General features: G+C 40.6%; 1 protein-coding gene across 1 annotated transcript in view; it reads right to left on the bottom strand.

Annotated features, from left to right (window-relative positions):
* Positions 1–164: 164 nt before the first annotated feature.
* LOC135477669 (ATP-binding cassette sub-family B member 6-like) overlaps positions 165–20,047 on the bottom strand; it is a 30,019-nt gene continuing 10,136 nt past the window's right edge. Inside the window, 14 exon segments of the mRNA XM_064757852.1 lie at positions 165–729; positions 1,844–2,007; positions 2,878–2,990; positions 5,065–5,165; positions 8,197–8,270; positions 10,279–10,352; positions 10,355–10,382; positions 11,034–11,091; positions 12,942–13,027; positions 13,674–13,737; positions 15,274–15,488; positions 16,628–16,693; positions 17,658–17,767; positions 18,722–18,843. Of these exon segments, the coding sequence (XP_064613922.1) occupies positions 585–729; positions 1,844–2,007; positions 2,878–2,990; positions 5,065–5,165; positions 8,197–8,270; positions 10,279–10,352; positions 10,355–10,382; positions 11,034–11,091; positions 12,942–13,027; positions 13,674–13,737; positions 15,274–15,488; positions 16,628–16,693; positions 17,658–17,767; positions 18,722–18,843 (1,420 nt within the window). The 3' untranslated portion in view covers positions 165–584.

Raw genomic sequence — 20,047 nt, forward strand, 5'->3', positions numbered from 1 at the left:
AAGTTAGATTTTTCAGTTTAATGTTTTATTTCTATACCCTCCTCAGATTTAGGAGTACACGTATGTAGGTATGTATGTATGTATGTATGTATGCTTGGGGTTTTACGTCGTACTTAGCAATTTTTCAGTCATATGATGTCGAGGAATCATTACGTGTGTGTACTGATGCTGTGTCTTCTGGTGGCACGGCCAGTCCATGCCGGCAAAGTGCTTCTGCCACTGAATCCTCATGCCGAGGACACCAGAAATGACACCCCACTCAGTAACATTATACTGACACCGGACCAACCAGTTCTATTTCCTTACTCTACTCAAGTGAGGCAGTAACAAATGCCATATTTAAGGTCCTTGATATGCCCCGACCCAGGTTTGATCCCAGCTAGGTCTCATAAGTATGAGGCACATGCTTGAGCCATTAGGCCACAGACACAGTCCCTTTTCTGCCGGTAAAGCAACAATTTAATTGGCGTGGCCTAAGAAGAAAATGACAAAAGAATCATCCTGACACGCAAACCGTAAAACATCATCCCATGGGCTTGTACCTGTTTTATGGACTATTGAGAAATTGTTTGTTTTTGTACTGTTCACGAGTCTGCACTTTCGTCAGCCTCAGCTCCATTTGTTGTTGCTCCGTCTTCTTGTCCAGCATTCTCCTCCACGTCTCCTTTCGTCTGCTGTTGTTGCCACATTTCTGCATACAAGCCTCCACGTTCGAGAAGGTCTTCATGTCTATAGCAAAAAAATAGTTCATCGTCATAAGTTTCTCATGCGCAATTCACACAAAATTATGCCTAATAATTGAAGTGTAATGGGGCAATTTTTGGATAACACTGTACTATATGGATACACTATAACTTTTTTTACATTTATTTTTTACCTGGTTAGAATCTGTCAAAGTTTTGTCATCTTTTCACACAACTAATTAACAAAAATTTGTCCAGGACTAGTCCTAGCCCACCTGGAGGTTACCACGGTGACAAATTGCTATGACCCCTCTTCCAACAGAAGTAGGCAAAATTTAGATTTGGTATCGGCTATCGAAGAGCTGTAGGAGACACATGAATGCAAAACTTCAGCTCCATAAACACGAAGTCATTAAGGTTAACATCCACGAAGAAACTCCATTCCCGTATTATAGAAGTCAAAGGCTACCAACTTCTCAACTAAATTCATATAGAGTATGCATGTAGATATGCTTCGGGTTTAACGTTGTACTTAACAATTTTTCACTCGTATGCCGATGATGAGTCATTAGGTGTGTGCACACATATTGTGTGTCGTCACTGGGGTATCATGCCGAAGACACCAGACATGACACTCCAGCCAGTCCCTTTATACTGACAACAGTCCAAACAGTCATGTTTCCTTGCTGTAACCTCTAACTGCTGAGCGCCAAGCAAGCCAGCAGCAAGTACAATTTTTAAAAATTCATATCGAATGTACTGCCATATATTTATTGTTTATTTGATTTATTTCTTTGATTGGTGTTTTACGCCGTACTCGAGAATATTTCACTTATACGATGGTGGCGAGCATTATGATGGGAGGAAACTGGGGGAAACCCACGACCATCCGCAGGTTGCAGGCAGACCTTCCCACATATGGCTGGAGAGGAAGCCAGCATGTTATTACCATATAAAGAAGATTTGTCTCCAAACAAAATCTTCATAATGAGGGAGTGTATGAGTATGCTAATAATCAGATTTGTTTGTTTGACAGAACCATGATCAGATCCTAGAGAACACTAATGTTTGGTCAGGAGACTGTTTCATAAAACTGTCCCCTGGGTATATACAGTGGGTACCAGTCAATGCTTCACGACGCGTGCCTTGGCAATACTCACGTTCCTCTCTCCACGATATCGCCCTCACTCATGACCAGGATCTGATCAGCGTGAATGATGGTTGAGAGACGATGTGCCACGATCAGGGTGGTGCGATTCTCACAGACTTTAGCCAGGGACGACTGGATGTTCCGCTCTGTCTTCGTGTCCAGTGCAGACGTGGCCTGCCAATCACAGAGAAGAAATAAAGTTGAATTTGCATACAACATGTGAAGTTTAAAAGGCGTACAGGAGTAAGGCAGAGCAACTCACACGAACATGTAAGTGAGAATCTGAGCTTTTACCTTGACCTCAGCCAAACAAGTCATCTGGGTCGTATTTACAAACAAAAATTAAGTCATAAATTACACCTCCTTAGAGAACCAAACACGGAACAAATAAGATTTCAAATTGTAGTTTGTACATTGTTCTGTAGTAAAGGATTCTTCCAAAGCGGAATGTTTTAATCGAACTGTTCTTGAATTTTTTACTTAAGTCTTAAGACGTTTGATAATTGCGGGCTGTATCCCCAGACACAAAAAGCTGACAAAGACTGATGTCAAACTTTGTTTTAACTTCAATACTGTTCAGTACATTAAAAATGTGATGTATCAGACATTCATGACAAAATTTGAAATTGACCTTTAACAAATCAAAGTTCAGGAAAAATACCAGTTAAGTTTAGACTAAAGTCTACAACAGTTTCGTGATCCCAGGGCCTTGGAAACAATTTTTTTGGTTATTCTTCAACACTTAAGTCTTTTCACATCTTGCACCATTATGCCTCCAAGATTAATAACCTATTGTACAATTTTTCTGGTGATGAGTTTAAACAGCGAATTCCATACAATTCTGTACATCAAATGCACATTATATGTGCCAGAAATATAAGGAAACAAGCCATTTTATCTTTTGAGTTGTATTGGCTGTGAGGTCAGATAGGAACTTGAATCAGTGGAATATCTAATCTAAGTTCAAGTTCCATTAAATATTTCAGTTTAATCTTAGTTTGCTTGTCTGTGATTGATCAGTTTGGTATTCTCCCAAGGAAGTACCTCATCCAGTAGAACTATGGCAGGAGCCTTCAGTAGAGTCCGTGCAATGGCCACCCTTTGCTTCTCTCCTCCACTCAGTTTTAAACCTCGCTCTCCAACAAGTGTGTCATATTCTGTCAATTGAAATCCGACTATAAATAACAACTGCTATACACAATACGCTTTAGTCGTCATACACATGCATTATATATATATATATATATATATATATATATATATATATATATATATATATATATATATTTATATATATGTATATGCACCCTAATCCTTTAATCTTTTCAACCCCCGACTGTGATCAACATTTTGAACTGCTCTGAGATAACTATGGGGTGCAGAGAAATAATCTGCACCATTTTATGAAGCTTGCATCTTTAATGACACAAACAAATCATTTTTGGCATCACTTTTATAATAATTGTGTGCATAAATTCCACCGAAAAAAGTGCTCGTAAAAGTTGAAGTGGTTTAAAATGTTGAAGATTTACAGTATATGAAGAAATCAGAAACTTTTTCAGGAGAAAGTAATACTAGAATAAGATATATAGAGGATGTTATACAGTGTAGGTTGAATACCATAAATACTGTTCGACTGAGAGGTGGAAATGATCATTTCTACCTTTCACGAGAACAATATTTATGGTAGTCAACCTACATTGTGCAATATTCTATTTATTATTCATATCCTGACATTTTCTCTACATGTATGTAAATACGTATCAGTTTATCTGTTGCATCGGTGAAAAACATAAGCAATGTGCCATCTTCGTTGTATTTCTGATCCTATTCATACTGGCTGCATTTTCTTTTACGTCCACGCTCACAATACTTTTTAAACGCTGTCTGTAAGTAAAGTAAGTAAAATTCTACAAAGGTGCTTGGTGCTAATGCAATATCTGTATTTATGTAAATTAAGCACACAAAGAATTTCTACCAGTGAAGTTTCTTTTATCAGTGAAGGAAATACTGGTTTCACTGATGTATAAATAATAAATAGTTTTTTCTTTATTCCTGCCTTTGTGAAAAAGATTAGCAGGCAGATTGGTAAGGGAGTACTGCATGTATTCAAAGAGGTCAATGCTCTTGAATCTAAGTCGCCATTGTAAGTGAAAAAAATGGTAAAATGGTACCTACTAGCTCCACTCTATCTTCACAAAGGTTTTAATTTTTAGGTTTAATGTTTTACAATAGCACATATAAAACATGCAAGCATGGCAAGACATAGATCTGAAATCTGTTTCATTCTTTCAGGCTTAGCTTTCAGAAATACATATCTGTTCACGAACCCGGAACCTGAGTCTTTTCCAGTGTACTGTCCTAAATATGTCAAAGTTGTATGCTACAAAAGCATATTCTCCTTAACCCTACACTAAATCTGACTTCATCATGAATTAATCATGAATGATAAATATCACGTCAAAAATAAATTAATGTACCTGGTGCTACAGCAACAAGACAAATTTGGCTAACTACCATTTTCCATTCACGTCAGCTGCACTTTTGTCATCGTTTAGAAAAAGGATAAACTCGTGGAACGTTTGGATTAAAACCAAGCAGATGTACACCATAAAAATGGTAACTGACAACCTGTTCACAAGTTTTAATGTTACTTTGTGTTTTAAAAAAGAAAAAAAGCCACTATACGAAACTATAATTGAAAAAGGAGATTATCTTAATTGTGAGTCACACGATCCAAAAAACAGTGGTTGGAGAAGTATGGATGGTCTCCGAGTGGATGTGTCAGTTAGATTTGTGTTAAGTGTGATGATATGGTGTTAATTGTGATGATATGGTGTTAATTGTGATGATATGGTGTTCATTGTGATGATATGGTGTTAATTGTGATGATATGATGTTCATTATTCCTGTGTCATGAGGTGATCTGATTTCAAAATTTCTTTAAGATAACGGGACCTTTGTTTTCATCACATACAGCTTTGACAACATGAGGATAGTGCAACCGAGAGGGCAGAGTTCCGAGTTAGTGATTGTAACAATTCACGGTGGTTAAATATGAAAGCTATGCTGGAAACATGGCCAATGGATCTCAGAGATAGGCAAGAGGACACAACTCTCAGTCACCAAAAAAACAAAAAAAAAACAAAAAAAAACAAAAACAAATAATAATTTGGTTCATAGTAAATCAATGTTTTTTTGATTTATAATTGATGCCTTTCTCTGACTTACTGTTCGGAAATCCCAGGATCCTTTGATGAATGTCTGCGGCTCTGGCTGCGTCTTCAACGGCTTCTTCAGGAGCAGAGACTCGGCCGTACCTGATGTTGTACCTGAGAATGCAGAACTTGCCTTCAGTTAAAAGACACACACGTCCAACAACCAACTTTTTACCCTGATTTATAAACATCTATATTCCAATACTGGACAATATTTTCAACATCCCTATATGTCAGGATTAAAAGTAAACATATAAACCTCTAATTTACTGGTTCCTAATTCCTCAACCACTGATTTTGTAACACCACACAACATGGCACCATCTAACACTTATTCCCACCAAGGCCCAGAGTGAGGGAGTCTACAACACCACACAACACGCCACCATCTGACACTTATTCCCACCAAGGCCCAGAGTGAGGGAGTCTACAAGACCACACAACACGGCACCATCTAACACTTATTCCCACCAAGGCCCAGAGTGAGGGAGTCTACAACACCACACAACACGCCACCATCTGACACTTATTCCCACCAAGGCCCAGAGTGAGGGAGTCTACAAGACCACACAACACGGCACCATCTGACACTTATTCCCACCAAGGCCCAGAGTGAGGAAGTCTACAAGACCACACAACATGGCACCATCTGACACTTATTCCCACCAAGGCCCAGAGTGAGGGAGTCTACAAGACCACACAACACGCCACCATCTGACACTTATTCCCACCAAGGCCCAGAGTGAGGGAGTCTACAACACCACACAACACGGCACCATCTGACACTTATTCCCACCCAGGCCCAGAGTGAGGGAGTCTACAACACCACACAACACAGCACCATCTGACACTTATTCCCACCCAGGCCCAGAGTGAGGGAGTCTACAAGACCACACAACACCGAACCATCTGACACTTATTTCCACCAAGGCCCAGAGTGAGGGAGTCTACAAGACCACACAACACGGCACCATCTGACACTTATTCCCACCCAGGCCCAGAGTGAGGGAGTCTACAAGACCACACAACACCGAACCATCTGACACTTATTCCCACCAAGGCCCAGAGTGAGGGAGTCTACAACACCACACAACACGGCACCATCTGACACTTATTCCCACTAAAGCCCAGAGTGAGGGAGTCTACAAGACCACACAACACGGCACCATCTGACACTTATTCCCACCAAGGCCCAGAGTGAGGGAGTCTACAAGACCACACAACACGGCACCATCTGACACTTATTCCCACCAAGGCCCAGAGTGAGGGAGTCTACAAGATCACACAACACCGAACCATCTGACACTTATTCCCACCAAGGCCCAGAGTGAGGGAGTCTACAAGACCACACAACACGGCACCATCTGACACTTATTCCCACCAAGGCCCAGAGTGAGGGAGTCTACAACACCACACAACACGGCACCATCTGACACTTATTCCCACCAAGGCCCAGAGTGAGGGAGTCTACAACACCACACAACACGGCACCATCTGAAACTTATTCCCACCAAGGCCCAGAGTGAGGGAGTCTACAAGACCACACAACACGGCACCATCTGACACTTATTCCCACCAAGGCCCAGAGTGAGGGAGTCTACAAGACCACACAACACGGAACCATCTGACACTTATTCCCACCAAGGCCCAGAGTGAGGGAGTCTACAAGACCACACAACACGGAACCATCTGACACTTATTCCCACCAAGGCCCAGAGTGAGGGAGTCTACAAGACCACACAACACGGCACCATCTGACACTTATTCCCACCAAGGCCCAGAGTGAGGGAGTCTACAAGACCACACAACACGCCACCATCTGACACTTATTCCCACCAAGGCCCAGAGTGAGGGAATCTACAAGACCACACAACACGCCACCATCTGACACTTATTCCCACCAAGGCCCAGAGTGAGGGAGTCTACAACACCACACAACACGGCACCATCTGACACTTATTCCACCAAGGCCCAGAGTGAGGGAGTCTACAACACCACACAACACGCCACCATCTGACACTTATTCCCACCAAGGCCCAGAGTGAGGGAGTCTACAACACCACACAACACGGAACAATCTGACACTTATTCCCACCAAGGCCCAGAGTGAGGGAGTCTACAAGACCACACAACACGCCACCATCTGACACTTATTCCCACCAAGGCCCAGAGTGAGGGAGTCTACAACACCACACAACACGCCACCATCTGACACTTATTCCCACCAAGGCCCAGAGTGAGGGAGTCTACAACACCACACAACACGCCACCATCTGACACTTATTCCCACCCAGGCCCAGAGTGAGAGAGTCTACAAGACCACACAACACGACACCATCTGACACTTATTCCCACCAAGGCCCAGAGTGAGGGAGTCTACAAGACCACACAACACGGCACCATCTGACACTTATTCCCACCAAGGCCCAGAGTGAGGGAGTCTACAAGACCACACAACACGCCACCATCTGACACTTATTCCCACCAAGGCCCAGAGTGAGGGAGTCTACAACACCACACAACACGGCACCATCTGACACTTATTCCCACCAAGGCCCAGAGTGAGGGAGTCTACAAGACCACACAACACGCCACCATCTGACACTTATTCCCACCAAGGCCCAGAGTGAGGGAGTCTACAAGACCACACAACACGGCACCATCTGACACTTATTCCCACCAAGGCCCAGAGTGAGGGAGTCTAGAAAATTTGCTCTCCAAAAACGAGACTGATCTTAATAAGTCTCATGTGACCTAGTTCTGTAACTGATATGCAAGTAGCTTTAAACCATTCAACTACAACCAGATACAGTACCTAATTAACAGGGAGTACATCAGAAGGCAGTTAATTGCCACGCAGTTACCTGAAGCCAGACACTTTAGTAAAATTCTGAGCAGGCAGCTTTCTGCTTTGACCAAAGTTACTACTTAACTTCATTTAATTCTCTGCCAGGAAGCTGCATATTACTTTTCCACAGCAGCCCTTTTATAAAAAAAAAAAGATAATGATAGTTCTGATTTATTAAGCCTGCATAAAGGTTGAATAACCACTGCTAGCTTCAGCCTATGTATTTTCAGGTCAAATTAAACCAGTGTATCATACGTATCCCCTGAATTACATTGGAAGAAGACAGGAAGGTCTTACTTGATATCAGCATTGAAGAGAACAGTATCCTGTGGTACCACACCAATACACTGACGCAGGGACTCCTGTTTGACCTATACAACAACAACAACATCACATCTTACATGTTTATCTCCAAAAGCCTGCTGTAAAATGTTTCATTTGACCATGCTTGAAAAACAAAATGTAAATGCTTAAAACACCATTTTTAATATATATAGACTTTATATCTTGATTGCAATTACTTATGTTGACTGTGCTCTTTTTGTATTGCTTTGTATAGAATAATTACTGAATCTATGGTTACTTTAGATACAGTTAACAATAGTTATGTGCAAACTAATTGTCTGATTACTGTTAATATTTACTTGTAAATGTCGTGTTTGTTTTGTCACCCTGTCAGAGGGCCTCTGGGAAAAACAGTTTTTGTAACTGACAGAGTAAATGTTCATCATTTGTCACCCTCAGCAAAGAAAGTTATATATATATATATATATATATATATATATATATATATATATATATATAAATAACTTTATTTTCAGTTAACTTCTCAAATTATCTCCACAACAAAGGTTTTGTTAAATCTGAGTTAAAACAAATACACACTTATACCCATTGTATCATAAAAGTAAATTCTGCGCTGCAATTCTTCTGGTTTTTTAGGACAGATATTAGTAGTGCTGAATTACATTTCCCTCCCAGTTTTTAGAAAAAGTAAAGATTTGAAAACGTGGTTCATTAGATGGGCTAACCATGTGAAAAATGGAAACTGAATATTCCTGCTGCAATTACATGTATATTGGATAAAAAGAGCAGACTAGGTCTCCCAAAAATTAGAAGAGTTGGGTTATATGATATATATATTTATTTATATGATCAATTGGTGTTTTACGCCATTCTCAGGAGTATTCTACTAATACGATAGCGGTCAGCATTATGGCGGGAGAAAACTGCTGTAATTATAAGATTTTATGGAAAATTAAAAAAAATTTAGGCACTTAAAATAATTAATTTTCTTTTGTTACACTAGCACTTGTCACACCGTACTGTTTGGTCCTCAAACTTGTCTTAGCCAAGGGGAACCGTAACACTCATCAAATAAATTTTTCTGACAAACCAACTGATTTGAACTACTGTAAACTCTTCAGCCTTTTCAAATGTTTGCAAGGTGTTCATTCCAGCATATTCTGAAGGCAATATTCTGCATGGACTGATAAAATTATACTTTCTGTGAAGCCCTGAAATAGGCCAATCCAACCAATGTAGTTTTGTCTCCAAAATCAACTTCAAAATGTGCATAAATTTCATTGCTAACTGCTCTTTCATACAATTAGGATTAGGGTACACGAACATTCGTCAATACAGATACTGATCATCCATCAGTTGTACGCGCTTGTATTATTTATTTATTTGATTGGTGTTTTACGCCGTACTCAAAAATATTTCACTTATACGACAGTGGCCAGCATTATGGTGGGAGGAAACCCACGACCATCCGCAGGTTGCTGGCAGACCTTCCCATGTACGGCCGGAGAGGAAGCCAAGCATGAACTGGACTTGAACTCACGGCGACCACATTGGTGAGAGACTCCTGGGTCATTACCCTGTGCTAGCGCGCTAACCAATTGAGCCGTGGAGGCCCCTCCCTTGTATTATGACACTCTTGATTGTAATTGACTGCTTTGGTGGCTTAATGATTGGAGCATCTGCCTCGAAGTCGGTAGACCTGGGATCAAACCCGAGTAGGATTGTACCAAAGACTTCAAAAACGGTGACTGAGCGGTTACAGCAAATAAATATGACTGGTTGGCATGGTGTCAGTATGATGTGACTCGGTGGGGTGGCATGTATGGTGTCTATGGCATGACACTTCAGTGTCGGCAGCACTTTAGGGGTATGGACTCGCCCTGCCACAAGAAGACAGTTTGGGCACATCTAATTAATGATTCCTCGTTGTCATATGACTGGAAAATTGTTGAGTGTGGCGTAAAACCCCAAGCGTTCATTCATTTTTCTCTGAATTGTAACTATCTACATGTATATTTATTTGCCATTAGTTTATGATGGGCATATAGTGAAGGTTTGACAAAGGATCCTTACAAGAGCGATATCCTGTCCGTCAATCTTAATGCAGCCACTCTCAACATCGTAGAAACGAAACAGCAGACGAATAATGTGCTCTTACCGCTGCCCGAATGGCCAACCTGTACAAAACAGAAGTTACAATCTGATACACAAACAAGCAGGAGACTTATTTAATGGACTGGCTCAGTATTATATACACACTGTAACCATGGTAATAACAAACAAGACATGCATCAGGTGAGCCCATCAGGTGGGCCCACTATAACCAGGCGGCTGTCTCACTGCAAACAAATTCATAAAAAAACATGTATGAGTCCTTTCTGATTGACAACTTAACCTTTTCCACTAACGATTCTTCCCAAACCCATTCTAAAACAGACAAGAAATTTTTTCTAAAAAAAAAACAAAAAACACACCACTTATCACTCTTGGTGATTGATAATTTAATATTACACAACTGAGACTCTAGGTCCATTCTTAAAATACATCAAACGGTTATTTCTTCTCCTTTTATGCAGAACAGAACAGACACGCATTTTTCCTGCATCGAAGGCTCTTGGAATCTGCATATTACCCTGTGGCCTGTGACATAGAATCAAGATACTTAAATGTCTCCTAATGTCAGATATCTACTAATTTGTATCCTACCAAATACTTCCTTTGTGCTGAACACAACACAACATTGAAAAACTGAAAACAAACCTACAAAAATCAGGGCCCATGACAGACAAATGGCAGAATGGACTACATGTAATCTTTTTTGTACATACCAAGGCAAAGGTTTCCCCCGAGTTCACCTTGAAGTTCACTCCCTTCAAAACTTTTTTCCTGAAAAAAGAAAGAACTTTTGTAAGTCTGAAAGTTTTCCACATTTATAATAAACACACACTGAATTATGCTGTTTTTTTTTGTATCAGAAGGCAAAATAATCATAATTTATAAAGCAACATATGCAACTAACCTACAGTAGTAACCTATGACATAAAAACGGGGGCCTCCTGGGCCTAGTGGTTGACAGGCTAGTGCGGAACAATGACCCAGAAGCGTCCAGCTTATGCTGACTTCCTGTCCTGACATATGCGGGAAAACCTGCCAGAAAGACTCATTTTCCCCCCCATCATAAAGCCATTGTGTAAGTGAACTATTCTTCAGTATGGTGTAAAACAGTAACCAGATAAATAAATAAAAATGACATAAAAAAAGAGTGAGACTTTTATGCTCCAGAACATTCCAGATGGCACTCATGTTCATGTATGGAAATAACCAGGCCTGGAGCAGATTACCACACCTACAGGTCATGTGTCATGTTTTGTGGTTTTACATCCTTGTGTGTTTACATGATGACATGATCGTGCAGGACAACTGGCTGCTAATGGTCGTTCAGCCACCCCACGCTGCGCATGGTTTGCTTGGAGACAATGAAAGCAGTGGATGGTGTGACTGGATTGTTTGTCTGGTCTTACGTTCATTATACCACCCCACGCTGCGCATGGTTTGCCTGGAGACAATGAAAGCAGTGGATGGTGCGACTGGATTGTTTGTCTGGTCTTACGTTCATTATACCACCCCACGCTGCGCATGGTTTGCTTGGAGACAATGAAAGCAGTGGATGGTGCAACTGGATTGTTTGTCTGGTCTTACGTTCATTATACCACCCCACGCTGCGCATGGTTTGCTTGGAGACAATGAAAGCAGTGGATGGTGCGACTGGATTGTTTGTCTGGTCTTACGTTCATTATACCATTGATTAATCTGTGAGAAGTGGGACAGCAGGTTACAATGCAGTGTATTGCCAAAGGGTGGTGGTTAACCCTGGGTGTTCTGCTTTCTTCCACCCAAACAAAAAAATATGGGGCCTCTGTGGCCGAGAGGCTGTTAGCACGCCAGCACAGGGCAATAACCCAGAAGCCTCTTACCAATGCGGTAAATGTGAGTTCAAGTCTAGTTCATTCTGGCTTCCTCTCCAGCCTTACGTGGGAAGGTCTGCCAGCCACCTGCGGATGGTCGTGGGTCTCCTCTGGGCTCAGCCCAGTTTCCTCCCACCATAATGCTGGCCGCCGTGGTATAAGTGAAATATTCTTGAGTATGGCATAAAACACCAATCAAATAAATAAACAAATCAAGAAACAGTCAGTCATGATAAAAGTCCAAAATTCTTGAGAATGATGTTAATCAATAAATCAATCAATCACTGGCTGAAATTGACTCCCTTTCGATCAATAAAGCACTTTTTCAGTGGAATTTATGCATACAATTATTAAGAAAATGACACTAAAACTTATTTGCTCGTATCACTAAAGATGCGAGCTTCAAAACACTGTGCAGATTATTTCCGTTCACCCCCACAGTTCTCTCAGCATGTTTCAAAATATTGGTTGCATTGGTGGTTGAAAAAGTTGAAGAATTAAGGTGCATGGATATGTAGTTGTTAGGAGATTAGCTACCACTTTATCAAGAGATTAGCTACCACTTTATCAGGAGATTAGCTTCCACGTTATCAGGAGATTAGCTACCACTTTATCAGAACATTAGCTACCATTTTTTCAGGAGATTAGCTACCACTTTATCAGGAGATTAGCTACCACATTATTGGGAGATTGGCTACCACGTTATCGGGACATTAGCTACCACTTTATCATGAGATCAGCTACCACTTTATCCTCACGCTGACTACTCACTCTGGTTCATAACGGAAGTGAACATCATTGAACTCTATCACACCATGTTTGATATCCAGAGGCTGGCGTCGGGGATGTCCCTTGACCTGAACAGGAAAAAACACTACTGTTATTATTCTAACTTCTGAGATAACTGATCTGCTCTTAGCCAACATGCGTGTACTTTAAATAGGAATGCACAGAACTGCCCATTCCAACATGGTTAGTCTACCCACTGAACAAGATATACATTTCCTTTCTTGTCCCAAAAACTAATAGAGAAATTTAAAATTTTACTTTCAGCCCTATTAATATGTGTACTAAAATTTCGAAGAATTACAGTATATGCTGACCATGCACTTTTAATACCTGACATACACACACTCATTTTAACCTCGGATGCACACCTGTATTTAAACTCAGATTTGTACACCCAAAGATCAGGAGAAAATCTGAATCAGACTTTAGTCTTTAAACTGGAAAGAAAAAGTAAGAATAATTTGTGGGAAAAGCAGATTGGCAATTTTTTTATTGAAGACATATTTACATGATTGGAAAGCCTTGAAAAACAGGGAAAATCACAGAAAAACATCACGATCAGACAAAATATTTATTATTATTTCATTTATGAATTTTTTACTGCCTGTAAAACACAACATAAAATCTGTGTCGCTTATAAAGGTAATGATAAAACCTATTTGTCTCCCTTCACCTCACCACACAGGTAAGTTTCCATGGTAACCAGTAACTCACCTCTTGATCTTGATCCAGGAGGTCAAACATGTTCTCCATGTCTATGAATGCCTGCTGAATCATCCTAGATACAACAACAACAACCTGTGATTATACCGTAACCATGGAAATTCTTCTAGAATTTCGGGACACTCCAGAAATTCGGACACTCTTGATCATCCTCAAAAAAAAGGCCCAGGTATTTAACCTTCTGATCCCAGGATCACGAAGCGATCCTAGACTAAAGTCAAAATTTCAATCACTAAATTTGCTATGTTCATTTCTGTCATTTTAGCTGAAAAAACCAGAAATTACACTGTCATGCCGTGTTTCAACCTTCTTACCTAAGAAATATACATTTTAACGTGATTTGAAATTTTGACTTAAGTCTAAGATAGCTTCATGATCCCGGGACCTGAGAACACCACTTCAGAGCAGCTGTGCACATGATTTTATGAAGTCAAAGTGCGCATCAACAGACAGGGAGAGTTCAGGAATTTTTGTATTTCCTTTGTTTCTATGAAGATTATGATCCCTTATGTCAACCATTATATACATGTACTCGTTACTCAGTGCTTGTTTTTCTATGTAGCATGCAGTGCCAACCAACATATACGCTGTGCTGCCTCAAGGGGACACCAGACATGACACCCCACCCACTGTCAGTATACCTACATTGCGTCAACCATTTCCTCACACAAAACAATGGGTACCTCTACTTATTTTGGGTAAAGCTGTATGTAATGAGAGGACATGCTTCATTCAAAGTTTAAGCACTTGCCACTGTATATCTATATATATTGTTTTCAAAATCTTGTTGCAAGTGGTTTACACAATTCAAAATTACCATGTTCTTCGACGTATATGCAATGTAATATATTGTTTCAAATCTTTTAGTGTCTGAGGGCCTCAGGGTAGATCAACCCAGTGTTGACTGAGTATACGCACTGTATTTTACCCTCCTAAATAAAGCCATTATTATTATTATTTGTTGTAAAATGCTTGGTTTTATATCACTAATATGCATGTACATGCAAGATGTGTTAACAAGGGAAGACTGAAGTGCTAAGCTCGGAAAATGCACCAAAAGTAAAATTTCAAGGCCTTTATTTGCCTGTATTTCGCGTGTATTTTTACCACTTAAGTAAATTAATGACCTAAAACGTCAACCTCGAATTTGGGAGACTTGGTACCACGCCCGGGACTTTAAAAATGGAAAATATACTTCTCGCTGCCTCGATTGGCACTCAGCACTGAGAAGTTAGAGTAAAGGAAACTTTTTAGCCCAGTGTCAGTATAATGTGACTGAGTGGGGTGTCTTGTTTGGTGTCTTCAGCATAATACTTCTAAGGCGGCAGCACTTTGGCGGCATGGATTCGACCTGCCACAAGAAGACACAGTATACATGTATGTACACATACCTAACGACTCCATTGACACACCTAAAAATTGTTAAGTTAACGTAAAACCCCCAGAATATATATATACATACCGCTACATTTGCCTCTAAAAATGCATTTTTTCAGGCAAAGTTTGGCGCATTTACAGTATATTTTTATTTTCAAACCTAATCTTCTCTTTCATTTTCTGAGGTTGGCCTAGTGACTTGCCTAACACCCACCTGTAATAGGTACCTAGCCAGTTGAGTGGGGTGTACAGCTGCATCATGTACGTTAGGAACAGTACGAAGTCACCCACGTTGAGTTTGAGGTCGCCCAGGGAGTGGACCACCGCCCAGGCACACAGCATGGAGCCTGCTAACAGGCCCCCCGTTATAACAACATTCTGAGCCGTGTTTAACAGATTCAGAGAGGCCGTTGACTTCCACTCAGCAGCCTGGGGACAGGAAAATATCAACATTGTTGAAACATGATCGTGCAGGTTTCAACTTTGGTTTTAATTTAATTATTTATTTATTTGATTGTTGTTTAATATTGCAGCAGCCAGTGGATAGATGTTGGTTTAATGGCCTCCCCTGGAGCCTGCTGGTTTCCGCTTACTGTAATGCTTGCCATCATTGTATAAGTGAAAAATTCTTGAGTACAGTGTAAACCACCAGTCAAGTAAATAATTTAAAAATACCATGCTCAATAGTTTTTCATTTTAATATAAGAGTCATCTTCGTGAGCGGAGGAAAATGAAGTACCAACAACCAAACAGGACCAACTGTATTGTTTCACTAACATGACAGTGGCTAGCATTATGGTGGGAGGACACTAGGCAGACTTTGGAGGAACCCTCCACCATTCACAGGTTGGCTGGCAGACCTTCCAATGTACCAAGTACAACCAGAGAAGAAGCAAAGAATGAGCTGGGCTTCGAAACTCGCCAAACTGCATTGTTGAGATACTCCTGGGTCATTGGGCAATTTCAGAGATTTTAGGAAACAAATTTCTCCAAGAGAAAGTTAACCTACTACATGCACATAGACTACATGTATGAAACTCAGGATGGATTTCTAGTAAATTTATAAATCAGCTCACAGCTGGTTCTCAATTCCAATTGTTTTTCAGGCCTGACTCTAGAACCTCCTGATTTTACCGGCTTTCCAGGTTTCTAGTTATCTCCTATAGTGATGGGTGGTCTGATCTCTAGATGTATAAAACTGAGGTTCTGTACTTCACAGTATATCATACAAACATCCCAATGATCTCAGAGCCCCACTGATATCAGATGACAAGAAAATAAGATCAAGCTAGGATGACTGAAGACCCAGGTTCAAATCTATCTCTTGCCGAATCAGATGCGACATGAGGTCAGGAGATTTTGTCAAGTACATGCACTGAGCAAAGGTTGGTGGTTTTCTACAGTTTCATCTACCCATGCAACTACAGCTGTACACGCTGTCATGTAAGTGAAAACTTCTGCGAGTGCAAACAACAACCAAGTACATAAATACATGTACAAGTACATACAGAGAGTGTAAATAGTAAAGATGATCAAAAAGCACAACAAAATCTGAATAAATTTCTCACCTGATACTTCAGGATAGCTTCACTGTATCTGCCAACTTCAAATTCTGCAGCACCATAATATTTCACCTAGAAAGTCACAAAAACCTTTTTTTTATATAGATGTACATGTTAGCACATACTCTGATTTAATCAGTGCATTTCAAAAGAGTTCAAGTGTGAGATTGACCTCAATCATTGTGAGACTGATCTCAATCATCACGAAACTGACCTCAATCATCACTAAACTGACCTCAGTCTTTACCTCACTGACCTCCATCTTTAACACATTGGCCTCATTCATTACCACACTGATCCCAATCATTACTACAGACCCCAATCATTACAACACTGACCTCAATCACTACCACACTGACCTCAACCATTACCACACCTACCGCAATCATTACCACACTGATCCCAATCACTACCACTCTGAGCTCAATCGCTCCCACACTGACCCCAATCACTACCACACTGACCTCAATCGCTACCACACTGACCATAATCATTACCACCCTGACCTCAATCATTACCAGACTGACCCGAATCATTACCACATTGACCCCAATCATAACAACACTGACCTCAATCAATACCACACTGACCTCAATCATTACCACACTGACCTCAATCATTACAATACTGACTTCAACCTTGAGGCTCTTATCCCTTACTCACTGCATAAATGAAATCAGACGATACAACAGTGATGTAAAACATTACAACACACATCCATCTTCATTATCACAATAATAATCTGAATTATCACAACAATGACCCGCATTATCACACAATGACCCGAATTATTAATTATCACAACAATGACCTAAATTATCACAACAACGACCCTAATTATAGCAACGCCGACCCCTATCATTGCGCTATTAAAGTAACACTACAAGTAGTAAAGATTTTTTTATCAGTATTAATGGAAGTTGTGAGAGACTTGATACTGACACCCAAAACATCTCTGTGCAGTCTTACTATTGACACTTTGGAGCACAATGATGAAGTCAAATATGAGGATGCCAGAACAATCCACACAACTTACGGTTTCAAAGTTCAGTAGCGAGTCTACAGCCTTGGAGTTGGTTTCATTATCGCGGAGATTCATTTCTCTTCTGTACTTAGTCCTCCATTCAGTCACTCCAACAGTTACAGCTGAAACACAGGCCATTTAAATCCACAGGTTTATTATAAGTACTTGGCTTTTGTTGTATTTATTTCTGAAGAATAAACCTTCAGTCTATTTTATGACAGTCAAGTTCATTGTAAAAGGAACCTTCTCCAAGTCTCTTTTACATTATTTCATTTGTACTTGAAACTGTTCTTAGGAATTTTTCACCAGAGCGAAGGCAGTCAGGTTTATGGGTGGAAGAAAGTGGAGCTCCCAGGGCACAACCTTTCAACATACATTCTGCACATGTGCAACCAGCCGCTTGTACAAATTCCCTCACTACAGACAAAGAAACAATGCTCTGTACCCTAAGTGTATCTCCGGTAGGGTACAGAGTATTGGCTGCCACAGGCCAAGCTGTGCACAATATTTCATTCAAACATTCAATTTTTTCACTTTTTCCATAAAGTTGCTGACAGTGGCAGAACAATAAACACCACAAAATAAAAACGAACACCGCAGTGGTCGAAGGGTTAAAGCATCCGCCTCGAAGTCAGGAGAACCCAGGATCAAACCTAGGTAAGGTAATACATGCATCAAAGACTTTAAAAATGGTACTTGTTGCTGCCTTGTTTGGTGCTCACAACTGAGAGGTTAGAGGGAGGAAACAGGACTGGTTGGTCCGGTGTCAGTACATGTAATGTGACTGAATGAGGTGTCATGTCTGGTGTCTTCAGCATGATACTTCACTGGCGGCAGCACTTTGGTGCCATGGACTCTGCCTACCACAAGAAGACTCAATACATGTACATGTACATACACCTAATGACTCCTTGTCGTCATATGACTGAAAAATTGTTAAGTACAATGTTAAAACACCGAGCATACATACATACGTATTTCATAAAAACATTATTAATTGGTAATTCAGGTTGTTCTACGCAGTATTCTGTATATAGCATTACAAAAAAAAAAACTTCAAATAAAGAAGAACTTACCTAGATATAGTACCATACATACAAACACAACAATCCCGAAGATATAGTTGAAGGCAGTGATGAAATAGACTATAGCAATGATGATGTCAACAATAGTGGGTAAAATACTGAAGAGGACATAGCTGAAAACAGAAAAGGGAAAAAGATGAGTCTTGAAATAGTGTACATCTGACCGTATTATATACTAAAGAGGTGTAATACACAGTGTTATACACCTGTATTATGTTATCAACCCTGAGGGCAGATTAACTTCAGGAGCTTATTGATGCTGTTTGTACCCCTGTCCACCACCCTCAGAACTGTACTACACACTAGGTGTGATACAGTGTTATGCACCTGTACTATATTATCAATATTGAGGGCAGATTAACTTGAGGAGCTTATTGCTGCTGTTTGTACCTCTGTCCACCACCCTCAGAACTGTACTACACACTAGGTGTGATACAGTGTTATGCACCTGTACTATATTATCAATATTGAGGGCAGATTAACTTCAGGAGCTTATTGCTGCTGTTTGTACCTCTGTCCACCACCCTCAGAACTGTACTACACACTAGGTGTGATACAAAGTGTTATGCACCTGTACTATATTATCAATCCTGAGGGCAGATTAACTTGAGGAGCTTATTGATGCTGTTTGTACCCCTGTCCACCACCCTCAGAACTGTACTACACACCAGGTGTGACACAAAGTGTTATGCACCTGTACTATATTATCAATATTGAGGGCAGATTAACTTGAGGAGCTTATTGCTGCTGTTTGTACCTCTGTCCACCACCCTCAGAACTGTACTACACACTAGGTGTGATACAAAGTGTTATGCACCTGTACTATATTATCAATCCTGAGGGCAGATTAACTTGAGGAGCTTATTGATGCTGTTTGTACCCCTGTCCACCACCCTCAGAACTGTACTACACACTAGGTGTGATACAGTGTTATGCACCTGTACTGTATTATCAACCTGAGGGCAGATTAACTTGAGAAGCTTATTGCTGCTGTTTGTGCCTCTGTCCACCACCCTCAGGACTGTACCCCACACCAGGTGTGACACAAAGTATTACATACCTGTACTATATTATCAATATTGAGGACAGACAGACTCGGGGAGCTTATTGCTGCTGTTTTGTACCTCTGTCCACCACCCTCAGAACTGCACTACACACTAGGTGTGATACAGTGTTATGCACCTGTACTATATTATCAATACTGAGGGCAGACTTACCTGAGGAGGTTGTTGATGCTGTTTGCACCTGTGTCCACCATCCTCAGAACTGTACTCCACACCAGGTGTGATACAAAGTATCACATACCTGTACTATATT

Source organism: Liolophura sinensis, chromosome 11 (genome assembly GCF_032854445.1).
Source record: "Liolophura sinensis isolate JHLJ2023 chromosome 11, CUHK_Ljap_v2, whole genome shotgun sequence".
NCBI lineage: Eukaryota > Metazoa > Mollusca > Polyplacophora > Chitonida > Chitonidae > Liolophura > Liolophura sinensis.